The following is a 20,823-nucleotide window of genomic DNA, read 5'->3' on the forward strand; positions in this document are numbered from 1 at the left end:
AGCATTTTTTTTCTTTATGTACTTTATGCTGCGAAGGCATGAACCGCAATATATAGGTAGATAAGTGGTATTATGTATTATTCGCGCATGCTCATTAAGTACAAGCCACGCGCTTCTGATAATCTCCCTCAATTCTGATAAACTTGACATCTTGAAGTCCGTAAGTTAATTATCAAGTGCCAGTCTTAGCAGTTTCCGTGTAAGCAATCAGCCTTTTTTTTGAGAGAGAGAGAGACTTAGGTTACTCCCAGAGGTGATGGAATGTAATTTCTCGTCGTTTCATAGTGACGGAATACAGGCGCGTGTGTAAAGTTCTATGTTGGCTGTTTCGCAAACACAGCACGTATTTCGCACAGTGGCATTGGTACAAAGGCTTTTGGCGCACTTATTTTGGCGAATTCACTTTAAGTAAACTATCACATTTCTTCTTGGTTACTTTCTCTGAGCCTTTTAAGAGCGAAGATAGTGAACCAAATTCTCGTTTATACTCTACGCTGCTTATATTGTATGCACCCAATACACCTCCGCGTTACAACAACCCAAGTGGCGACGTAGAGGTAAACAACTCAGCCACTGCTTGGTACTCATTTTTTCGGAGCGCTTCCGCTTGTATTTATCGAAGCGTCCTAAAAAAATGGCACGACGTTCTATCGGAAACGTACTTTCGTCATGACAGTTTCACAAGGGATAAATTACCATACAACGCTTCAAAGGGCCGAATAAACAAGCGCGCGCATTGATTCTAATGCGGCTGCAGCGAGCCACTGGAGGGTTCAGCGCCGAGGGGGAGAAATCCGAGGAGAATTGAGGAGGAAAGCGCGCGCGTGGGGGAGAGTGTCGCTACTTTCTAACATCAAGGGGCTTTAGTCGGCCAGAGGTGAGCGCGCCGCCACTCGTAAACACTCCTGCCACGCCAACACCAACTTCCTTTTGCTGCCGTGGCCACGCACGGCAGCGCCTCGATGCTCGGTGCTCGGAGGCAGCTGTTGTGCGCCGCTGCGTTGGCGATGGTCCCGGTACTAGGCAGGGTGGCGGCGAGCGCTTTCCCGCGGCGTTTGCTCGCAACGCGCGGCATGGCGCTTTCGAGAGATACAGATCTGGAGGCCATTGTTCATATGACGGCAAACGGGTGTGCCGGGCAGCTTGAGAACGCTTTTCTCGCACCGAATGCAGCCAGTACTACAAGTTTCTTTTTGGAAAATAAATGGCTCGAGAATCAACTGCATCGACCTGAATTATTGAAACCGCGTGGCACCTGTGCCAAATTGGGTCGCACATAATATCGCAAAAATGATCTACTAAACGTACCGCTCCTGGTACATTGAGCTTTTGTGAGGAAGTCGGCGGTTACCGGCGCCATATTGGAAAGGCGTCATGTTGGCTTCACACGGTGGTTATGCTTATATTTTTGTGAATTCGGCTATCACGAAACTCCGCTTATCTCGAAAATTTTTATTACTGTATATAAAGAGGAAATGCTATTACTGTATATAAAGGGGAAATGGAGTAATAGTTCTTTTTTAACTGAAGCTTTCTTTGCCTATCGACAGCCCTGATTTCCTCTCTGTCGATTTCTTGGCGAGTAATGTGGGCTGACCCCGGAGACAGTGTAGCAGTAAACTAAGCTGATACCGGAAGTGTTGTAATCAAGATTGGGCCGATACCGGAATGTGTTAGAATCAAAGGTGGTGACCCGGTGGGTCGATTCTTGCACGAATGCACGACATGTACTCTCGAAATGGTCTTCAATGTGATCTGTAACATGAGCCTAACTTGCATTTACTGCATTCCTGATAATGCTATCGCATCACAGTCGATAAGGTGGCTGATGCGGACCTAGCTTTAATGTCTCATCCTTCCGTCGGTGTCTGACTGAGTAGACATAGTGGGTAGAGCACTGCACGGGCTCGGGCTTACCCGAAAGCCCGGGCCCGGCCCGGCCCGTGGGCCGGGTCGGGCCGGGTAGAGCAGTTTTTTCACGGGCTCGGGCCGGGCTCGGGCACGGCGTGTGCTTTTTGACCCGGGCCCGGGCCGGGCTCGGGTTTTTTGACGCGGGCCCGGGCCGGGCTCGGGCTTTCTGCGAGTTATTCTCGGGCTTCTCAACTCTGAAAAACATCTATTTTTCGGTCTCGGGCCGGGTTCGGGCCGGTTTCGAGCCGGGCTCGGGCCGGGCTCGGGCTTAAGGTAAAGGGGTGGCGGGCCGGGCCGGGCGGGTAACGTAGACTATTTCCCGGGCCCGGGCCGGGCCCGGGTCTCGCCATAAATGTCTTGATCGGGCTCGGGCGGGCCGCCCAATGTAAAAACGGGCCCGGGCCGGGCCCGGGCCGCAAAAATTGGCCCGTGCAGTGCTCTAATAGTGGGTGGTTCTCTTACATATCTCACGCTGACAAGGAAAGCACGAACAACATTTGCAGGAGAAAGGGCATTTGCTAAGGATAAAGGAATTCTTGTGCAATAGAGTCGGCAGCTGGTCACCGTGGTCACCTGGTAGGGGTGATTGTTTGATTACGGGTTTGTCAGGGGTGTTGAAAGGTTAACAAAGATCGTTATGTTTCATACTTCTGTGTACCTACACTTCTGCTCACAATGCTTCCTCCACCACTCACTAAACATTGCCTTACCCGGCAAAGTAATCGCTGCGCCCCTGTGCCATACAATGACGCCATGTGTACTTCTACCTAAACTTAAGAAATCGGTGTATACTGAACACAAGTTGGAAATAAAGCACAATTACACGCTTCATGTACCTCTTTGCATACCATTTAACTGAAACTATTCAAGAAAACTTCGGTTAATGAAGATAGCGATATGTTCGTTGGATTTGCCAGAATTATTGCAATAGTTGTCGGAATATTTTCTCTGTATGTGCCGTCTCCCAAAACGTGCCCCCACTCCGCTGTCTCGCCCTTCTTTTCCCCCTTACCCTTTCGATAGTGTAGGGTAGAGAGCCACAAGCTGCCCTCCCTGCCTCTTTCCTCTCATTTCTTTCTCTCTGTCGCTGAACGGAACTGTTTGACAACCCTGTCCAATGAGCGATGCTTTCCTGCGCGCCTTATCGTCTTCTTCATTATGCGCTCGACAGGAGCCGCCTGAAGCATTCGGCAACCTGCTCCTCTTGTGCTGCCGCCTGGAGCAACATTCCCTCGCCGCCGATTTGCTGGCTGAGCACGCGGCGCTCACTTACAGGTACGCGGCGACTCTTCCATATAGTGGCTCGCGCAAATTATGTACGCGGCCTCAGATACCCTTTTACGATACTCTGCAATCTGAGACCTTCTCTTGTTTTCTTTTTAGGTCGATAAGACATCGCCACTGGTTTTCCGTGGTTAATGACATGCTAGAAGGGTTGCGGCTTTCTCTTTCTTTTTCGTTCATCTAGTTTCTTGTAGGGCAGGCAGAGTGAGAGAGACAGGGAAAGGCACATTAGACAAACAAACAGCGCTAACTTTCAACAACAGATTTAATTCCAGTTCTTGCAGGCGTACTTGCACTTTTCAAAACGTCATCAGACACGTGTACATTGCTCGGCAAATATGAACAAAACCGGGAAAACCACACGCAGACACTTTTGTGGCCACACTGATAATTTAGAAGGGTGTCCGTACAACGCAAACAGAGGTAATCGAGCTCTTTTATTGATAAAAAAATTGATGGCTTACTGGCGCATGCGTCACCAAATGTGGCTATGTTCGTAGCTTCCAAAGTCATTTCGAGCTTGCTTCTACTCACGATAACAGTTTCGTTAATGTGTCTCAGACGTCACCTGAGACGTCACTTGAATTTTGGTGCCATAACGCCGGACGGTCGCCGGATTTTTTTACCCGTGAGCCATCTATGGCTTTCACCGTAATAACAAAATTAAAGACCCCTTCCAATGTGGTTTCCTAGAAGGTGGGTCGACAATAGACCACCATGTCCGCATCGAGGCAAACACCAGAGATGTATTTATACATCAGCAGTTTTTACTCTTGGTATTTCTAGATCTAAAGAAAGTGTACGATACGACATGGCTCTTTGGGATTTTGCGAGATTTTTCCGAGGGGGGTGTCCGTGGTGATATGATGAACGCAGTGGAGAGCAACTTGTCTTACCGCACGTTTCACGTAAGAGTGGGCGATGCTTTCTCTAGATTATTCACCCAGCTGTCTAGTGTGCCTGAAGGCAGCGTGCTTAGTTTCGCAGTTTGTTGTAAAAGTGGGCTACCTGCTTACACTCACTCCAAGCTCTAGGTCTTATTCTGTAAATTTCGATGATGAGCAGGTAGGTTTCAAATTGTGCAGCATTGTTATCTGCGAACGATAGGTGCTGCTTGGATTAAATAAGTTTTCTATATGGTCGGATATAAATAGGTCTAATATATCCAAACAGAATAATAAGTGCATCATCATCATCAGCAGCTGCACCCTATATTTATGTCCACTGCAGGACGAAGGCCTCTCCCTGTGATCTCCAATACCCCTGTCTTGCGCTAGCTGATTCCAACTTGCGCCAGCAAATTTCCAAACTTCATCGCCCTACTTGGTTTCTTGCCGTCCTCGACGGCGCTTCCCTTCTCTTGGTATCCATTCTGTAACTCTAATGGTCCACCGGTTATCCATCCCACGCATTACATGGCCTGCCCAGGTCCATTTATTCCGCTTAATGTCAACTAGAACATTGGCTATCACCGCTTGTTCTCTGATCCACACCACTCTCTTCCTGTCTCTTAACGTTAGGCCTAACATTTTTCGTTCCATCGCTTTGTGCGATCCTTAATTGTTCTCGAGCTTCTTTTTAACCTCCAAGTCTCTGCCCCATATGTTAGCAGCGGTAGAATGCAATGATTGTAGACTTTTATTTTCAGCGACAGTGGTAAGCTGCCTGTCAGGCTTTGGCAATGCCTGCCATATGCACTCCAACCCAATTTTATTCTTCTGTAAATTTCTTTCACATGGTCAGGGTCCCCTGTGAGTAATTGAACTCGATAAACGTACTCCTTTACAGACTCTAGAGGCTGACTGGTGATCCTGAATTCTTGTTCCCTTGCCAGGCTTTTGAACATTATGCTTGTCTACTGCATATTAATCTTCAACCCCACTCTTACACTTTCTCGATTAAGGTCCTCAATAATTTGCTGTAATTCGTCCCCATTGTTGCTGAAAAGAACAATGTCATCTGCAAACCGAAGGTTGCTGAGATATTCGCCGTTGATCCTCACTCCTAAGCCTTCCCAGTCTAAGAGCTTGAATACTTCATCTAAGCATGCAGTGAATAGCGTAGGAGCGATTGTGTCTCCTTGCCTGACCCATTTCTTGATGGGTATCTTTCTGCTTGTCTTGTGGAAAACCAAGGTTGCTGTGCAATCCTTGCAAATATTTGCCAAGATATTCACGTATGCCTCCTGTACTTCTTGATTACGCAATGCATCTACGACGGCTGGTATACTCTTCGCAAACAAAAGAGGCGTGGCACCAGTGCCGAGTCTTACGATCAATCGAAATTAACTATCTGTGAGCAGTGAACACAAATTGCTAGGAATAATTCTAAACTCTAAGCTTACCTTCATCCCCCATCTTAAATATCTGAAGGCAAAATCTCTGAACATGATTAACCTTTTAAAGCTTCGGTCGCGCACAACATGGAGTTGTCATCTTAGGTGCCTTTTGAACTAGTACAAGAGTCTTTTCCGCTCACGCCTTGATTACGGCGCTATAATCTATAATTCTGCAACACGAAATGCATTGAAACTCTCAGACCGTGCTCACCATTTAGGCACCCGCATTGCGATCGGTGCCTGCAGGACAAGTCCTGTAGAAAGCCTCTACGTAGAATCAAATGAGTGTCACTCCGTCTACAGTGGTCATATTCCAGCTTAACCACACTATCTGAAAGTACATTCGAATCGTCAACATCCTTGCTACAAAGCTGTAAACGATGTGTCCTGTGCCATACTTTTAATAATCGGCCCACAGCGAGCGAGCCCCTCTCACTGCGTGTGAGGAAGCTCAGTGGAGAAATGGGTGTCCCACTTCTAGAGCACCCCCTTTTGCGTCCAGCAAAACTGCTACCACCGTTGCAGTGGCAGCTGGTAGAATGTGAGACACCATTTATCAATGTCACAAAGCATGCCCCATAGGCACACAATCGAATGCACTTTCTTGATCTTCAAGCCGAATACTCATGCCCAGAATTTTACACTGATGCATCAAAGTCGCATGCTGGCGTGTCTTGCGCACCCGTCGGTTCATCATTTTCAGAATTCTACATTCAGCACCCACTAATAAGCGTCTTCACTGCTGAGGTCTATGCACTATTGTCACCTGTGAAGTATATTACGCAATTGAAATTAGAAAAGGCAGTTGTATTTACGGACTCATTAGGCGTATTTAGGGCTTTAATGCCGCTACAAAAGCATAAAAATCCTGTAATCATTCAATTAAATTCGGTTTTGTTCACCATTTATGCAGCTGAACAACGTATCCTAATAAGCTGGATGCCTGGACACAGAGGCATCGAGTGTAATAAGCTTGCCGATGAACTCGCTACGTCCGTAGCAGCGAAAGCTCGCAACGTTCCCATGGCTGTCGCCACTACAGATTTGAAGCATTTCCTGCGGCAAAAAACTAAGAAGCTGTCGGCAACACCTTTGGGATGCTGAATCGTCTAATGAGCTTCACCTCATTAAACGACGGTTTGCAATTTGGCCATCAACAACGAAATCATGGGAAGCCGATGTCCTTTTAAGTCGATTGAGAAAAGGACACACGTACAGCACACACCACTACTTGTAGGCGCTTGATGAATCACCGATCTGTGGTAAATGTAGTGAGAGGTTGACCGTCCTCCACGTCTTACTGGAGTACCGGGAAGCATGAAAAAAAAACACTTTCCTCTAGCGGGCCACTCGCTTGCCAGCGCCACCATTAAAACAGGAAAATCGGAAATCGCAGAAGAAGCGGCCATAGCGCTGGCGCTCGCCTCCACAACGGCCAGCGTCATAATCACTGATTCAAAAAGTGCGCTTCATAACTTCGCTAAGGAAAGGGTCTCAAAAGAGGCGCTAAGGATCATGAGTAACTTTCGCAGGGAGGGTGACGTTCATGTCATATGGACGCCCGCCCACTCCTCCCTCCCGGGCAAAAAAACCGAACACATCCTAGCTCGAGAGTTAGCGAGCCGAGCAGGAGCAGAAACAACGCGGGGCCTGAGTGCGGAGAGAGACCGCATGGTCCCTTACAATGAATTCACCAAACACTACAGATTAGGGAGGCAGCATTACCCTCCACCACACTCCTCGTTAAATAAACAGCAGGAGACAGCATGGCGCCTACTACAAACAGACACCTTCCCAAACCCGATCGCTTTTAATCATTTTTATCCAGAGCTCTACTCAGATAAATGCAAAGACTGCAATCAGCGGGCGGACCTCAGACACATAATCTGGGCTTGCCCCAACATAGTGGATGGGCCAAACAACACACATACGAAGGCGGAGCAGTGGGAGACCGCGCTGCTCAGCTCAGACAGCGATCACCAACTGAAAGTCATCAGGCAAGCCGAAGATGCCGCTAGGACCCAAGGGCTCCTGGCCGCCATCTAAGCGAGGGGAGATAAACTCCTCTTACACTTGCCGTTTTCAATAAAAGTTGTTTCTCTCTTTCTTCTAGCTTACAGACACCATATCTGTCTTCATCTAGCTGTTTCTCGGTAAGGAACTTTTATTTAACACAAAATCAGTTTTAGATTTCTTCAAGAAAATTCGCTTACTAAATGACATCACCCCAAAGAATTCGTAGCACGGCCTCTGTTGAGAAGCCGCTGTTGCGGTGGTAGATTTTCTATAGCGCACGCCTCCACGCCCTTACTTGATAAGTGCCCTGATGAAGCAGTAGTGCTACTGACAGTGACACATTTTAGTATATCACTCCTGCGTACCATACGTTTTTTTAGTGTAACATATTATTGTACACCCTACGTATCACTGTCATATTTTTATTACACATATAATTTAGGCGCTGTAGAGCGAAATTTTTAGGCCACTGTACAGCAGTGTCACATATACCATTTGACATTGACCCCTGCATCGACTACATCATACCATTTCTTGGCACTCGTTGGCCATACCTGGCCCTAATTCTGCCACAAAACCTGATTAATTATCATCGAATGTTGCCTCGCGTGCGCGCAGGGCTGTTGTCGTCATGGAAGAGGTCTCTAGTACTAACGATACTTTTCCCAGTTGAGTAACTTTCTAATTTTCACCAGTGAAAAAGGCTTATCGTTAGTACTGTAACAGTATGAGACCCCGCGACGTGTCGCATGAAGTCACTGCAAGGAGAACTTGGCGACATTTTACCTACAAAGTTCCGAGTGAGACCCTACGGTGACGGCGGTGACATTTAGAGTACTGCGAACCCTCGCCGCTGCACCCACTGCTGCATACGTTCGCTCCTTCTGTTGTGTTAGGGTTAGTACTTGGTTGCACGTATACCATGGCGCTCCGACTCGAAGTTTCGTTAACAACCTTATAGCTTAACTACAGGGAGCAGTTGGTTTTTAAACACAATGCTTTGCTTGGTGAGTTACCCGCATTTTCCCATTTCGGGTATGTTTCTAGCCGCTTTTGTGGGCGTATCCCGGAAATAGCGCATTCTAAAAATCTGCGCCGATCCCGATGATAGAACTCGTACCGTTTCTCCTTGTGGTATTGGTACGGGTGGTACAACCATGATCTACTACCGTGTGGTACCAGTGTTACCGGTAGTACAACCGTTCGGTACCGCTGGTGACGGGGGTAAGGAGAGTGTTCTCGCATTGTTCCCTCGTGACAGCTAGCGTTTTAAGGTGCGGTCATTGAGACGCTGCGCCTTTGGTCGAATACGCAGACGCTGAAATTTGAGACGCTGCGGTCCTAAAAATAAGTTTTGCGCCTCGAACGCCATTCTTACAACTATGTCGCTCAGTAAGACTGTCTTTATTTATAAATGGCAAGTAGAGGTTGAATTGCGTTGCAGGATTTTTGGAACATTTTTTTTTCTAAAGGTTCCCTGTGGTAAGAGAGCCAATAGATCTGACAAGAAGGCCTTTAAAGTTGTGTATAACTGTGCATACGTTTTTACTGTATTTTGAGACTTGAAAATACGAAATAAAACTTGTACCAATTTTGTTGGCTTTGTATAGCACTGATCAGTTTTGAGCATGGCTACAGTCATAACCACACTTGAGACTCTGAGACTAGACAAATTAATTCATTCACCAAAAAAAGCCGTTGTCAAAAGCAGGGAGTGAATGTTAGTGATCGTCAACTACCGCATATTTTGGCCAATATAACTAGCCAGCATATGAAAGCTATCGATAATACTGTCAAGAACGAACGGTTGTGAACTACGTATATAGCAATGCTATCGATAGTTTCAAAAAAGCTATCGATACTATATATCGATAGTCAGTTTACTAATAGTTCTGCATCACCACCAAATTTGCCTTTCACGCTGTTCACTTGCGAATAATAATAATAATAATAATAATAATAATAATAATAATAGAAAGCTGCGCACCGAACACGATGCGCCAGAAAAGTTAAAAAGACAAAGTTCATACTTAACCCGTAAATAAAGCTCCCTGGTGTCAAATGTCAAATAAACTTCATTGTTTCCTCTAACATTTATACAAAGTATTGATCAGCTCGCATAAGCAGAAGTGCTTGTGTGCGCGGCTGGGCACACAAAGCGTCCGACAGGCGTGTTACAAAAGCCTTAAAATGTCACAATCGTCTAAGATGTGTGGATAAGCGAAAAAAGAAGAAAAATCGAGGCAATAAACCACATAAAAAGGCGGGAACATAGTTATAACTAGAAATAAGTACAATTGAATTTATGTCACGATAGTGTTGAACGTAAGGGACAGAGTCGCATTAATTCTTTTTCTGTGACCCATGACCTTAAGTACGCCTTAGTTGCGTGTATCAACTATCAGCATGAGTGCACAGTTAACCTATAAGAGTTAAAGGGTACATAAAAGCACGAGTTCTCTTTCCGTAATTAGCATACATTCTGGAAATAGGAAATTATTCAACTTGACGTCACGTTCGTTGTTTTACCTTTGTAAATTTAATCACACCGGAAATATAGTGCTTCTGTAAGACATTTAATGTGATGTGCTTAGCTACTGGAAGCATTTGTTAATGTATCATGCATAATAGCGCATAATCCACATAAGTGGTTCCGTAGGCACAGTGTTGCCAAATGTCGATGAGCAAAAGTAGCTAGATGGCAACGTGAAAGTAGGTAGAAGTAGCTAAAAAATCCTGCAAGGAGCTAAAAGTAGCTAAACTTTTTCTCAAGCGCTTTTTAACATATTCAGAGTATATAACGCATTTACTGCAGCTGTATTATCTTCAAGGAATCAACACAGGCCTCAAGTCATGTAACTACGCAGAACAAAGTATGAACACATAATAAATGGGCTCCCGGTTTTATTCCAGTAATTTGGGGCAGGCGTTGTTTTCGCAACGCGTCAAGGCTCGCGGACTCACAAAAGACGAGCTGGGAATGCATCGCTTCTCGGTAAACATGTCAAAAATGAGCTACATATACTTTATGGGCATACCCAAACGCCTATGAAATCGAAACTGAAATTCTTAGCAAAATGTACAACTGTAAAAAAATTCAAAGAAATAATGAATTGCCTCACCGACACTAAGGACTTCTTCAACAAAATATAGGGTTTTTTGTGCCTATTCGGTAGCCCTTCACCAATCATTTCTATAATGTATTTTGTTACCATGTTCGCAAACCGCATTTAATTATCATGCAGTGGCATGGAGGATGGCGAGTGGTCTGGTTGGTGCATCAGATACAAAAAAGTACACTGCTAAAAAACACCTTGTTCAATAATGCTGACATTCGCAAACTAACGTCAACGTCAGACTGGTGAACACAAAATTATCACAAAAACACTTGAAAGCTTTTTGGATGTTGATTTTATTAACAAAAACTTTCAATGAAACCATACACATGCAGAAATGTGAAAGCCATGAACGCCGTCTTTTTTGTGTATCATCTTCCTCTCTCGTTTCATCGGCTTCCATCTTTCTCTCGAGACGCGATATGCAGTCTAACCCAAATATATCGAATCTGAAGATGATCACAAAAAAATCGGGGTAGCTAGCACTACTGGCGCAAGGCTAAAGACACAGCGAAGCTGATTGGTTCCTAGCTGGACATGGCTATACGAAATGATGTTAAGTTATACGAAGTAATGCCAAGTGATGCTAAGTTATACGAAGTGTATAAGCATTTCCTCGTTGTTCGTGGCATCGGGGAACGCCTCGCGAAGCACTTGCAGTCCGAGAACACGCAGGGGAAGTGGGGCGAAAGCTATGCACAGTGTACGGGCGGCGCGCAGCAGACGAAACGCCGGGATGACGTCACGGCGCATGCGCAGTAGCGCGCAGCTGGTAGGAGCTCGGCCGAGCCGCCTGCAGAGACGCCTGCTGCAGTCACGGACACCGCGAGCGTTCGGCGCTAGTACGACGAAACGGAGAAGCGCGGTTGGCGTCGGCAGCACCTCTGCGCGTTGCCTCGTTGGTGCTGCTACAATTTGTTTCTCTCTCTCTCTCTCTCGATTTCATCTTTCTCTCTTCCGAGCATAGCAAGCGACGAGCGCACTGGCTCGCTCTCATTTTCTCTTTCTCTCTCCCGAGCATAGCGCGCGAAACTCCGCGAGGTGGTTGCTTTAGGCAACGCAGTGGCAGGTAGCTGCGGCGTCGCTGGTTGCCATGGCTACCATGGCTTGCCATGGCTTTTCGTGAAACGCGCACGTTTTACGGCTGGCTTAAACAGCTTCGCTGTTAAAATTTCGATATACAGGGTGTCCTAGCTAAAAGTAGCCAATGTTTTAAAAACGACGGAGTGCGCTAGGAGGCTCAAACCAACTGAGTGGGGGTAAGAATCGCGTGTCCTTGTCTGTGGTATTTTTTTCGTTTTTCAAACTCAATTAGTTAGCATAAACTAATTTCCTAACTTTTTAAATGTTGTCTTCACCAAGAAAGTGCGAATACGAAAGTTGATCACATTTAAAAATGGCTGACTGAAGTGTGTGCAATTAAGCACCGCTGATGGAGCGTCTTGTAAATGGCTTTAAAGAAAGCCCACGAAATACAAAAACAACGACGTGATAGCACCACTATGTCAGCGCCCCCAAACGACCGATCAGTAAAGGCCTTTTTTCGAGGCTCACTCGCGTGCCCTGTCGCTATCGGACGCACAGAGCGAGCGGCGGTGATAAAGGTGCGTCGCGCTTCGACATGATGTGACATAAACATGTCATTCGCTCCACTTGTGGAATGGAGTCTGAAAACACAAGGCAAGAAGAAAAAAAAAGAAATGAAGCTCGGGCTTGAGTAGATTTTGACTGCGAAACTGTTTAATCGGGAAGGAAAATGCTGTTGTCATGTTCTTCTATTCGTTCGCTATCATATCTTACTAGCGACAGTGGCTGGCGCGTACCTTGCGGTCACCGTAAACCCCAAGCTCGTCCCGGAACCGCTGCACAAATACGCCAATTTCATTTATTGATCGATCGTATGGCAGTGCGGAAATAGTGGCGCTATCACGTGGTTGTTTTTGTATTTCACGGGCTTTCTTTAAAGGCAATTACAAGAAGCTCCATCAATGGTACTGAGTTGCAAACACTGCAGTCGACCATTTTTAAATACGATTTACAACTTTCGTATTAGCACTTTCTTGGTGAAGCCAATATTTAAAAAGTTAGGCAATTAGCCTATGCTAATTAATTGACTTTGCAAAACGAAAAAAAATACCACAGACTAGGACACGCGAAACTCAACACCACTGAGTTGGTTTGAGCCTCCTAACACACTCCGTCGTTTTTTTAACATTGGCTACTTTTTGCTGGGACACCCACACACACACACACACACACACACACACACACACACACACACACACACATATATATATATATATATATATATATATATATATATATATATATATATAGGCAATTTGGTATTCTATAGAATAAATAATTTATACCAAAATTTGTCAAGGGGATTTTTACTGCTGTTTGTGAACCGTTATACCCTATAATTCGTTATACGTGGATTCGATATATCCAGGTTCGACTGTGTCTTGGTCTGGTTTGTATCTTCTTGGAAAGCTACTAGATTGAACTGCATGCCTAACGTCAGTTCCATTATGTGTAGCATGTGTGTCGCGTGTTTTTTTTTTTTTTTTGCACATCAGAATAGTGATTCCGAAATGTCGCTAGAATAAAGCTAGCCTTAGCTAAAATAGCTGGATTATGAGTTCGATTTTGAAGAAGGAGCTAGAACAGCTGATCGTGCTAAATTAAATTTTTGGTAGCTAGTTGAGTTCAAAAGTAGCAACATGTAGCTACAAAATAGCTAAATTGGCAACATTGCGTAGGCGATATCACCGGCGGTGATTCTTAAGATGCAGTCAATTGTTTTGGGTTCATACGGAGATGCTAAACCGTAAACAGACACGGCATATTTAACAATTGACTCATCTAAGCTTTTACACACCAGTTTACGTACGAACAAGTTTGAAGTCAATTGCAACGACTACAAAAATACACTGACCAACTTTAAACGATTTGCTACGTGTTCTCAATGAGCTTTACAAGCAGCATATCATCAAAAAACATTCCTAAATACTTAACAATCTGTGAGAGAGCGATCGGAGAACATAGACAGCTGTGACAAGTACTCACATGTAGGTAAAGTGAATGGGATGGCTTAATGGTCTTTTGACGGCTACGGAAACACACGAGAGTTGTTTTTGACGCATTTATGCAGATTTTGTTTGTTACAAACCATTCAAGTGAATGGCGTATGTCTGATAAAAATTTTTCTACAAGCCTCTTTAGAGGTTGAATCATATACACACTGCGCATGTGTAGTTCCTATAGGCCATTTTATAGCCTACGAGGTTATCTTCATTACTATAGGATATGAAAGACTGGAATCTTGTTATGCCAGAGCGCGCCACATCTTCTCGTCTCGCAGACTGCTGCCTCCTTTTCTGTACGAGTTCTTGGAGGCCCTTCTCGCCCAGCAGACGGCGCCCGAGGAAGCGTATGCCAAGCTCGAGGCCCTGGCCGCCAGGCAGGCTGACCGGCTGCGACAGATGCGGCAGCAGAGTGCACCACAGGCCCAGTGCGAGGCCGTGCTACGGGAGAGGTTCCTGCCAGCGCTCATGGCTCAGGTGAGCGAGCGCCTGCACACTTCGTTCGTGCAGTTGCGTCTCATCTACCGACATGCTTGTTGAACTACCATGAGCGGAGTCTAAAGCTGCACGATGACCCATAGACTGGTGGCAATGCCCCTTGCCGTTAGTTCATCACCATAGCCTGACCTCACAGATTTGGTCAGTCTCTCTTCCTGAACGTTTTTCTATAAAGGACGATTGCATTGCTTCCTAAATTAGCCAAGCACACAACAAGTTTTGAGGGTCTTTCTGCGCCTGCACGGCTCCAACAAAAAGAACAGTTTTAAATCTGTAACCTTGCAACGAAGTTTGGGCTGCCCACAATTTGTGCACCAAATTTGTCAAGGAAAATTTTGTCTTCATTTCTGCCCGGCGGGTGGAATAAGAAAAAAAATAATTGTAACGAAATGAGAGACACAGAGACAGCACCCGTTCCTGGGCCAGCTGTTCTATTACTTGCCCACCTCCTCTTCCTCTACCTTGCTCTTCGCCTAAGCAGCCGAAACACAGTGCCGTACTTCCACATCACACTTGGCCATGCTGCGGATCTGGCAAACAAAAAATAAAGGACAGTTCAGTCCAATCGGCGTAATCTTTTCTTGAGGCGCGACACGTGCACGGCGAAGTTATTTCTTTTCCGCCGGTCAAGTCCAAAGCTTGGATCCGAGGTGATAACGCGCCATGTATTACCTCCTACGCGCTCGGTGATGGTGAAGGGCCCCTCAAACTTTGCGAGTAGCTTCTTGCCTGGACAGTTGCCACCTCTTTGCACCCACACCCCGTCTCCGATGTTGTGCGCAGGGGCAGGTCGACAGCGGCGGTCATAATAGCGCTTCTGTTTTTCTTCCACTTGTGTGACTTTTTCCTTCGCCGCAACTCTGATCTTTTGGCAGGCGACTGCGCGACTGTCAGGGCGTGTGACGCTAACGGGAGCATCTCGCCTGAGGACCGCTTTCAGCTGGGGCAGCTTCCCATATACGATTTCATACGGCATCACACCAGTAGATGTCTGCAGCACTGTATTTGCCGCATAGACAGCTGCCGGAAGGTGGACGTCCCAATCGGCCTCTCATGTCCCTCCTACTTTTGTATATGGAGCGAGCCTTGCCTGAAAGCTCTGGTTTGTTCGTTCAGTGAAGCCGTTTGCCTGGGGATGAAACGCGGATGTATAATGATGCTGCGCTCCCGCCGTGGAAAGGTACTTTCGTAGTTACCGACTGCGAAATGTTGTGGCACGATCTGATATCAATTTCTTTGGCAACCCATGTCTCCATTCAAATCTGTGTTGCAGAAAATCGACTAAATGAGTCGATGGCAGGGATGGTACGGCAGTCACTTCCACGTATTTGGACATATAGTGCATAGCTACAATGATGTAGCAGTTTACAGCAGTGAAGGTGGGTAGCGGCCCTATGTAGTCGATGTCAACCGTATGAAAGATCTCTTCGGGTATCTCCACAGGTGTTAACAGTCCAGGCTGGCGCCCCAGCAGTCGCGTAAACTGTTGACACGCTTCACAGCTAGCAACGTAGGAGCGCACATTGCTTTGCATCTTCGGCCACCAGAAGCGTTCTTGTAGCTTGCGGATCGTGGCTCGTTGACCAATGTGCCCTCCTTCGGGAGTGTCATGAATGGCTCGCAGTATCTCTGTGAGAAAAAATTTCGGAAGGGCCAGGAGGTAACGTTCTTCTGAGCGGTCCTTTTGCCACCAACGACGATACAATAGACCATTGCGTATTGCAAACATCGAGTTTGTTTTTGTGCCAGTTATGGAGGCAATAATTGTCGCGAAGTCTTTGTCCTCTTGCTGCGCTGTGGGCAAGTCTACTTGAGCAAAGAAGACGTGATTCGGCCTGTTTCGTTCGAAGCTTTCGAGGGGGTTGCGTGATAAGGCATCGGCGAAGTTATTCAAGACCTCGGCACGATGACGCACGTCGAAATCATATTCTTGAAACTTGATCATCAACCGGGCGAATTTGTGCTTTAGCTGTTGCTTAGAAAACAATCACGTTAACGCAGAATTATCAGTTACCACGGTAATTCTGCACCCGAACAGATAGTGTCGGAATTTGTCATCCACGCTCCACACCACTGCCAGACATTCCAGCTCATTTGGAGTGATAGTGGCGCTCGGTGTCGGAGAGTTTTCGGCAAGCATAAGCAACGATGTGTTCGACGCCATCAAGATTGCGTTGCACGAGCACTGCCCCTAGACCGACTTGGCCAGTATCGGTGTGCACTTCAGTGGTCCAGTCATCATTGAAGTGGCTTAATACTGGACAGACAGTGAGCTTTTGCTTTATCGTCAGGAAAGCGTTTTCTTGCGCGGCGCCCCACTCAAACTGCGCGTCCTTTTTAAGGAGATCACTCAAGGGAGCTGCGATCGAAGCGAAGTGTGGAATAAACCTCCGCAAGTACGAGGCCATACCCATAAATGACTGAACCTGTTTCAAGCAGGTTGGTGTGCGATATTCCGACACCGCCGCTATGCGCTCCGGGAGCGGCTGAATGCCGTCAGGAGAAATATTATGTCCAAGGTACGCTATCTTAGACCGACCAAACTGGCACTTCTCGCGGTTCAAGTGAAACCTCGCCTCATAAAGTCTGTACAGCACTTCATCTAAATTGCGAAGGTGTTCATTCCGGTGGTTCCAACAACCAGGATGTAATCTAAGTAGACCACACAAGCTCGGTTCTTCAGAGACCCCAGAATTCAATGCATTGTGCGCTGCATCACTAATATAGATTTGGTGTAATGCCCAACTAGACAAAATTTATTTAGCTTTGGTCTTTATTCTCTTTTTGAAGTTAGTGCGTTATTTATATCTGCTATCTTCTTTATTCACGCCGTTAGCTCAATGTTTGTGTCTGTTTTTTAAGGGGGAGTTGGCTGTCTTTTGCTAAACTATAAGCGTAAGGTTTCATCAAACCTTTTTTCTTTTTTTTATTTTTGACTATATAAGTGGCAAGATATATCACTACGCTAGCAATTATGCCACAGCACTAACAAATATGCCAAATGCCCAAAGTTCTTTTTTTTAATTAGCCATCAAACTAAATGTTACAGAAGCAGCTCTAAAGGAGAACTTCCTTGCCAGTCTTCCTCAGAACCAGCCAAATATCCAATTATCTTCGCTGTGTCAATCCGTGTTCCTAATACATCAAAGTTGTGCTTATAGATGTGTTAGCAGATATGAATGATGCGAATAAATACTTCGAGAAAGAATTGTTCGCCGAAAATTTTCGACATGTGATTTACTGTCAATCAGCACAGATTTGCTTTCTCTCTTGTCGGGCGTCCAGGTCGAATATATTATATATAGTACATTCGAGTCTACGTCATTAAATACAAATGAGTTCTCTTCATAAAGATTGGAAATCCTCTTCTCAATGCGCCTAATTACAGCACACACATCACCTGCATATGCACCCGCTAAGAAGAAGCAAATAATTCCGCGGAAATCCTCAAGACTGACGAAGTGTTATGAAAAGTTTCGCGGTTCATCCTCATCGAGGGAATCGAACCTACCGCCAGTGATTTTTAAGACCGGTGGTACAAACTGAGCAGACGAGGAAGCTTAGCAAGCGCACTCAATTTCTCTTTCCCTTTTGAAACTGTGTGATAATAACTTCAACATTTACAGAGGAACAACTGTATAACTGTAACCTTTACAGGACAAACGGTAGCGCTTGTTCTGCTTATACATGATGTCTGCAGTTCATTCATTACCTCCACAGGGGACATATTGAAAGTTCATTCCATAAACAAGTTGTTTAGTCGTTTCTGTAGTAACCAGGCAAGAAGGCAGCTGCTGCAAGCTCCGCGCGGCAGAAGGTTTAATGCAGCAAGCCAGCGTCTTCCTTGGCAACATATAGAGCGTGCTTGTGGTGAATCCTGTGTGACGTCACCACGATTGTTGCTCTTCATTGGCCATTACACTCCTTTCATGGTTTATTTCGTTTAATAGCCATATCTTTCTGGCGGACGTTGTATCCTCTTCCTTCGTGGTAGCAGTGGGTCAAGATGGTCGTCAGCAGTAGTTGAGTCAGCTGTAGACGTATCTTCTGATGTGAGTTCCTGGACCTCGCTCTGGCTTTCCTCCATCACCTAGCGCGCGGTTGGATAGGTCTCAGCAGTGGTTACTTGAGGCATGCGTATGGTCCAGGCTAGAGGACGAAGACATCTATTAGCAACAACGTCGTCTGCATACATGAACCATAACTTTCCTAACACAAGGACTACGTACGTTGCCGCGCTGACTCGCCGAGCATTCCTTCCTTCTAGCCAGCGTAGGTCGCCGGATTGGATTCCTGGTACATGGACACTGTCCCTTGAACCAAAATACCTTCACGTCTTTTTGTTTCCCTGAGCGTGGTGTCGAGGTGGGATTACTATGGTGCCCCACGTATTACTACATGCATCTACAGACAGCTGGTTTCTGCGAACACAATATAGTGCCATGTCATCCTCAGTAAGCCTTTCAGGCCATCCATACCAAATGAAACTTTTAACTTCCGACATGATGTGGCCTTTGTCTGCTTCCGCATGAATCTTGTCTGTGGAAAGTGCTGCTCCTTCTACAGCGGAAAAAACAGTACGGGGCCCCTCATGTCTGCTTCGTTTGGAAACGGTAATCTCGATAGTGTGTCTGCCTTCGCAACCTGCACCCTTGTTCTGTAGATCCATTTGCAGCAATATAAGCAGCCACCAACAGCATCTAACGTCGCAAGCGCGCGGCTGACACCTGCGAAATCGGTTTTGTCCGGTCAAAAACACCAACTAGCGGAAGGTGATCGCAATATATGGCGAACTCACGCCCATAAATTTATTTATGAAAGCGTTTTCCCCGAAGGAAAGCGCCAATGCTTCCTTCTTGATGTGCGCATAACCGCTCTCGCTACTGCTCAAGGTGCGTGATGCCTGCGTTATGGGTTTCTTTTCACCGTGAATAACACAAAATAAAACAGCTCCTCCACCCGGAGATGCCCCGCAAGCAAGACCTCGCTTTTTTTTCCGGGTCGTAGAAAGTTAGTAGCACGTCCTGTGTCATTAGTTTCTTGCTTTATTTTAAATGCGTTTTCTCTTTCTGTAGACCACAATCACAGTTTAATGCGATAAGCCAACGTCGTGCTTGGCAATATATACAGAGTGCTCGTGGCAGGCTCTCTGTGAGGTCACCAAGATTGTGGCTCGTTATTGGCTACAACAGTTTCCATATATCTAGAACGATGCTGTTACCCAAAATGTGTGCGCGAACGTTACAACAACATAACTGAAAGTTCATGGTCATCCTCTCACCGCAAGTTCTAGAACTGAAGTAGTCTGCAACTTGCCGGGGCCGTCCCATAAAAGCGGCATTCAAGCTTTAGCCATCGCACTTACAGAGCACTCGCATTTTCCTGCAGGCGCGCATACCGTGGGAGGCCCGCGACTACCCTCTGGTTGAGCGTCTCTTCCGGCGCTCGGTGGAACTCTGCAGCGAGGAAGACTGCTGGCGACTGAACGTCGGTCACGTCCTCTTCGTCCAGGAAGGCAAGTTTCACGAGGCCGTGGCGTTCTACGAGCCCTTGGTCGAGCGCGAGCAGGACCGCGACCTCCTGCGGCTGAGCCCCGCCCTGCTGGCCAACTTGTGCGTCGCTTACATCATGACCGGCCAGAACGAGCAGGCGGAGCAACTCATGCGGCGCGTCGAGCAGCGTGAAGAGCAGCTCGCCTACGACCAGCCGGGCCAGAAAATGTTTCACTTGTGCATCGTGAACCTCGTGATCGGCACACTCTACTGCGCCAAGGGCAACTACGACTTCGGCATATCGCGGGTCATCAAGAGCTTCGAGCCGCACGCAAGCAAGCTCGGCGCCGACACGTGGTTCTACGCGAAGCGCTGCCTGCTGGCGCTACTCGAGAACCTCGCCAAGCAGGTGGTCCTCGTCAGGGACTCTGTTCTCTACGATCTCCTGAGGTTCCTCGCACAGTGCGAGCAGCACGGTCGCACGTTGCCGTCTGCCACGGACATTAGACCGACTCCAGCAGGGCTTGGTAGTCGCAGTGTGGCCTACGAAGCTCGCCGCTTGAGGGCACTGACGTTCACGCTCATGTCTGCTGAGCCACACGCTTTCAGGAGCCGCTAGAAACAAGGAGTAGGAATCTCTCTCCTGTGGGCAGCACACGAGTCATACTTAACGTGGAACCTGAGTACAGCACTACTTCATAAACCATTACTTTTTCAGCGGAATAAGCCGTGAGTTGTACTATATTCCACGCAAATCAGAGCTAATCTTCTTCAAAGCTGTAATAAATGGAATTTTTTCAGACTAAGAGGAATTAACAAATTCTCAACCAAAAGCCTCCTATTTTGAAATTTTAATATTTCTGTATCATGAATTTCAATACACCGACACTTCAATATAGTGAGCGAAACTTCATCTCTCCTGTGTATTAGTAGCACGTCAAAGTGACGAACTTGCAACCCGAAGTCTAGCGTCTATTTCCAACTTGTTGAAGCCCTGAGAAGTTAAACCCCCATCATGACCAGCAGCACATGGTTGCGAGTAGAAATCCGTGCCCCCTATCAACATCGCCTATAGTATT

The 20,823-nt window shown here is 46.4% G+C and overlaps 1 protein-coding gene across 1 annotated transcript in view; it reads left to right on the plus strand.

Moving 5' to 3' along the window:
• LOC119437512 (tetratricopeptide repeat protein 30B) overlaps window positions 1-20,487 on the plus strand; it is a 54,888-nt gene extending 34,401 nt beyond the window's left edge. Inside the window, exons 6-8 of the mRNA XM_049661036.1 lie at window positions 3,083-3,186; window positions 14,033-14,231; window positions 19,641-20,487. Coding sequence (XP_049516993.1) covers window positions 3,083-3,186; window positions 14,033-14,231; window positions 19,641-20,363 — 1,026 coding nt within the window. The 3' untranslated portion in view covers window positions 20,364-20,487. The remainder of the gene's footprint in view (window positions 1-3,082; window positions 3,187-14,032; window positions 14,232-19,640) is intronic.
• Window positions 20,488-20,823: the final 336 nt, after the last annotated feature.

This window comes from Dermacentor silvarum, chromosome 1, assembly GCF_013339745.2.
Source record: "Dermacentor silvarum isolate Dsil-2018 chromosome 1, BIME_Dsil_1.4, whole genome shotgun sequence".
Taxonomy (NCBI): Eukaryota; Metazoa; Arthropoda; class Arachnida; order Ixodida; family Ixodidae; genus Dermacentor; species Dermacentor silvarum.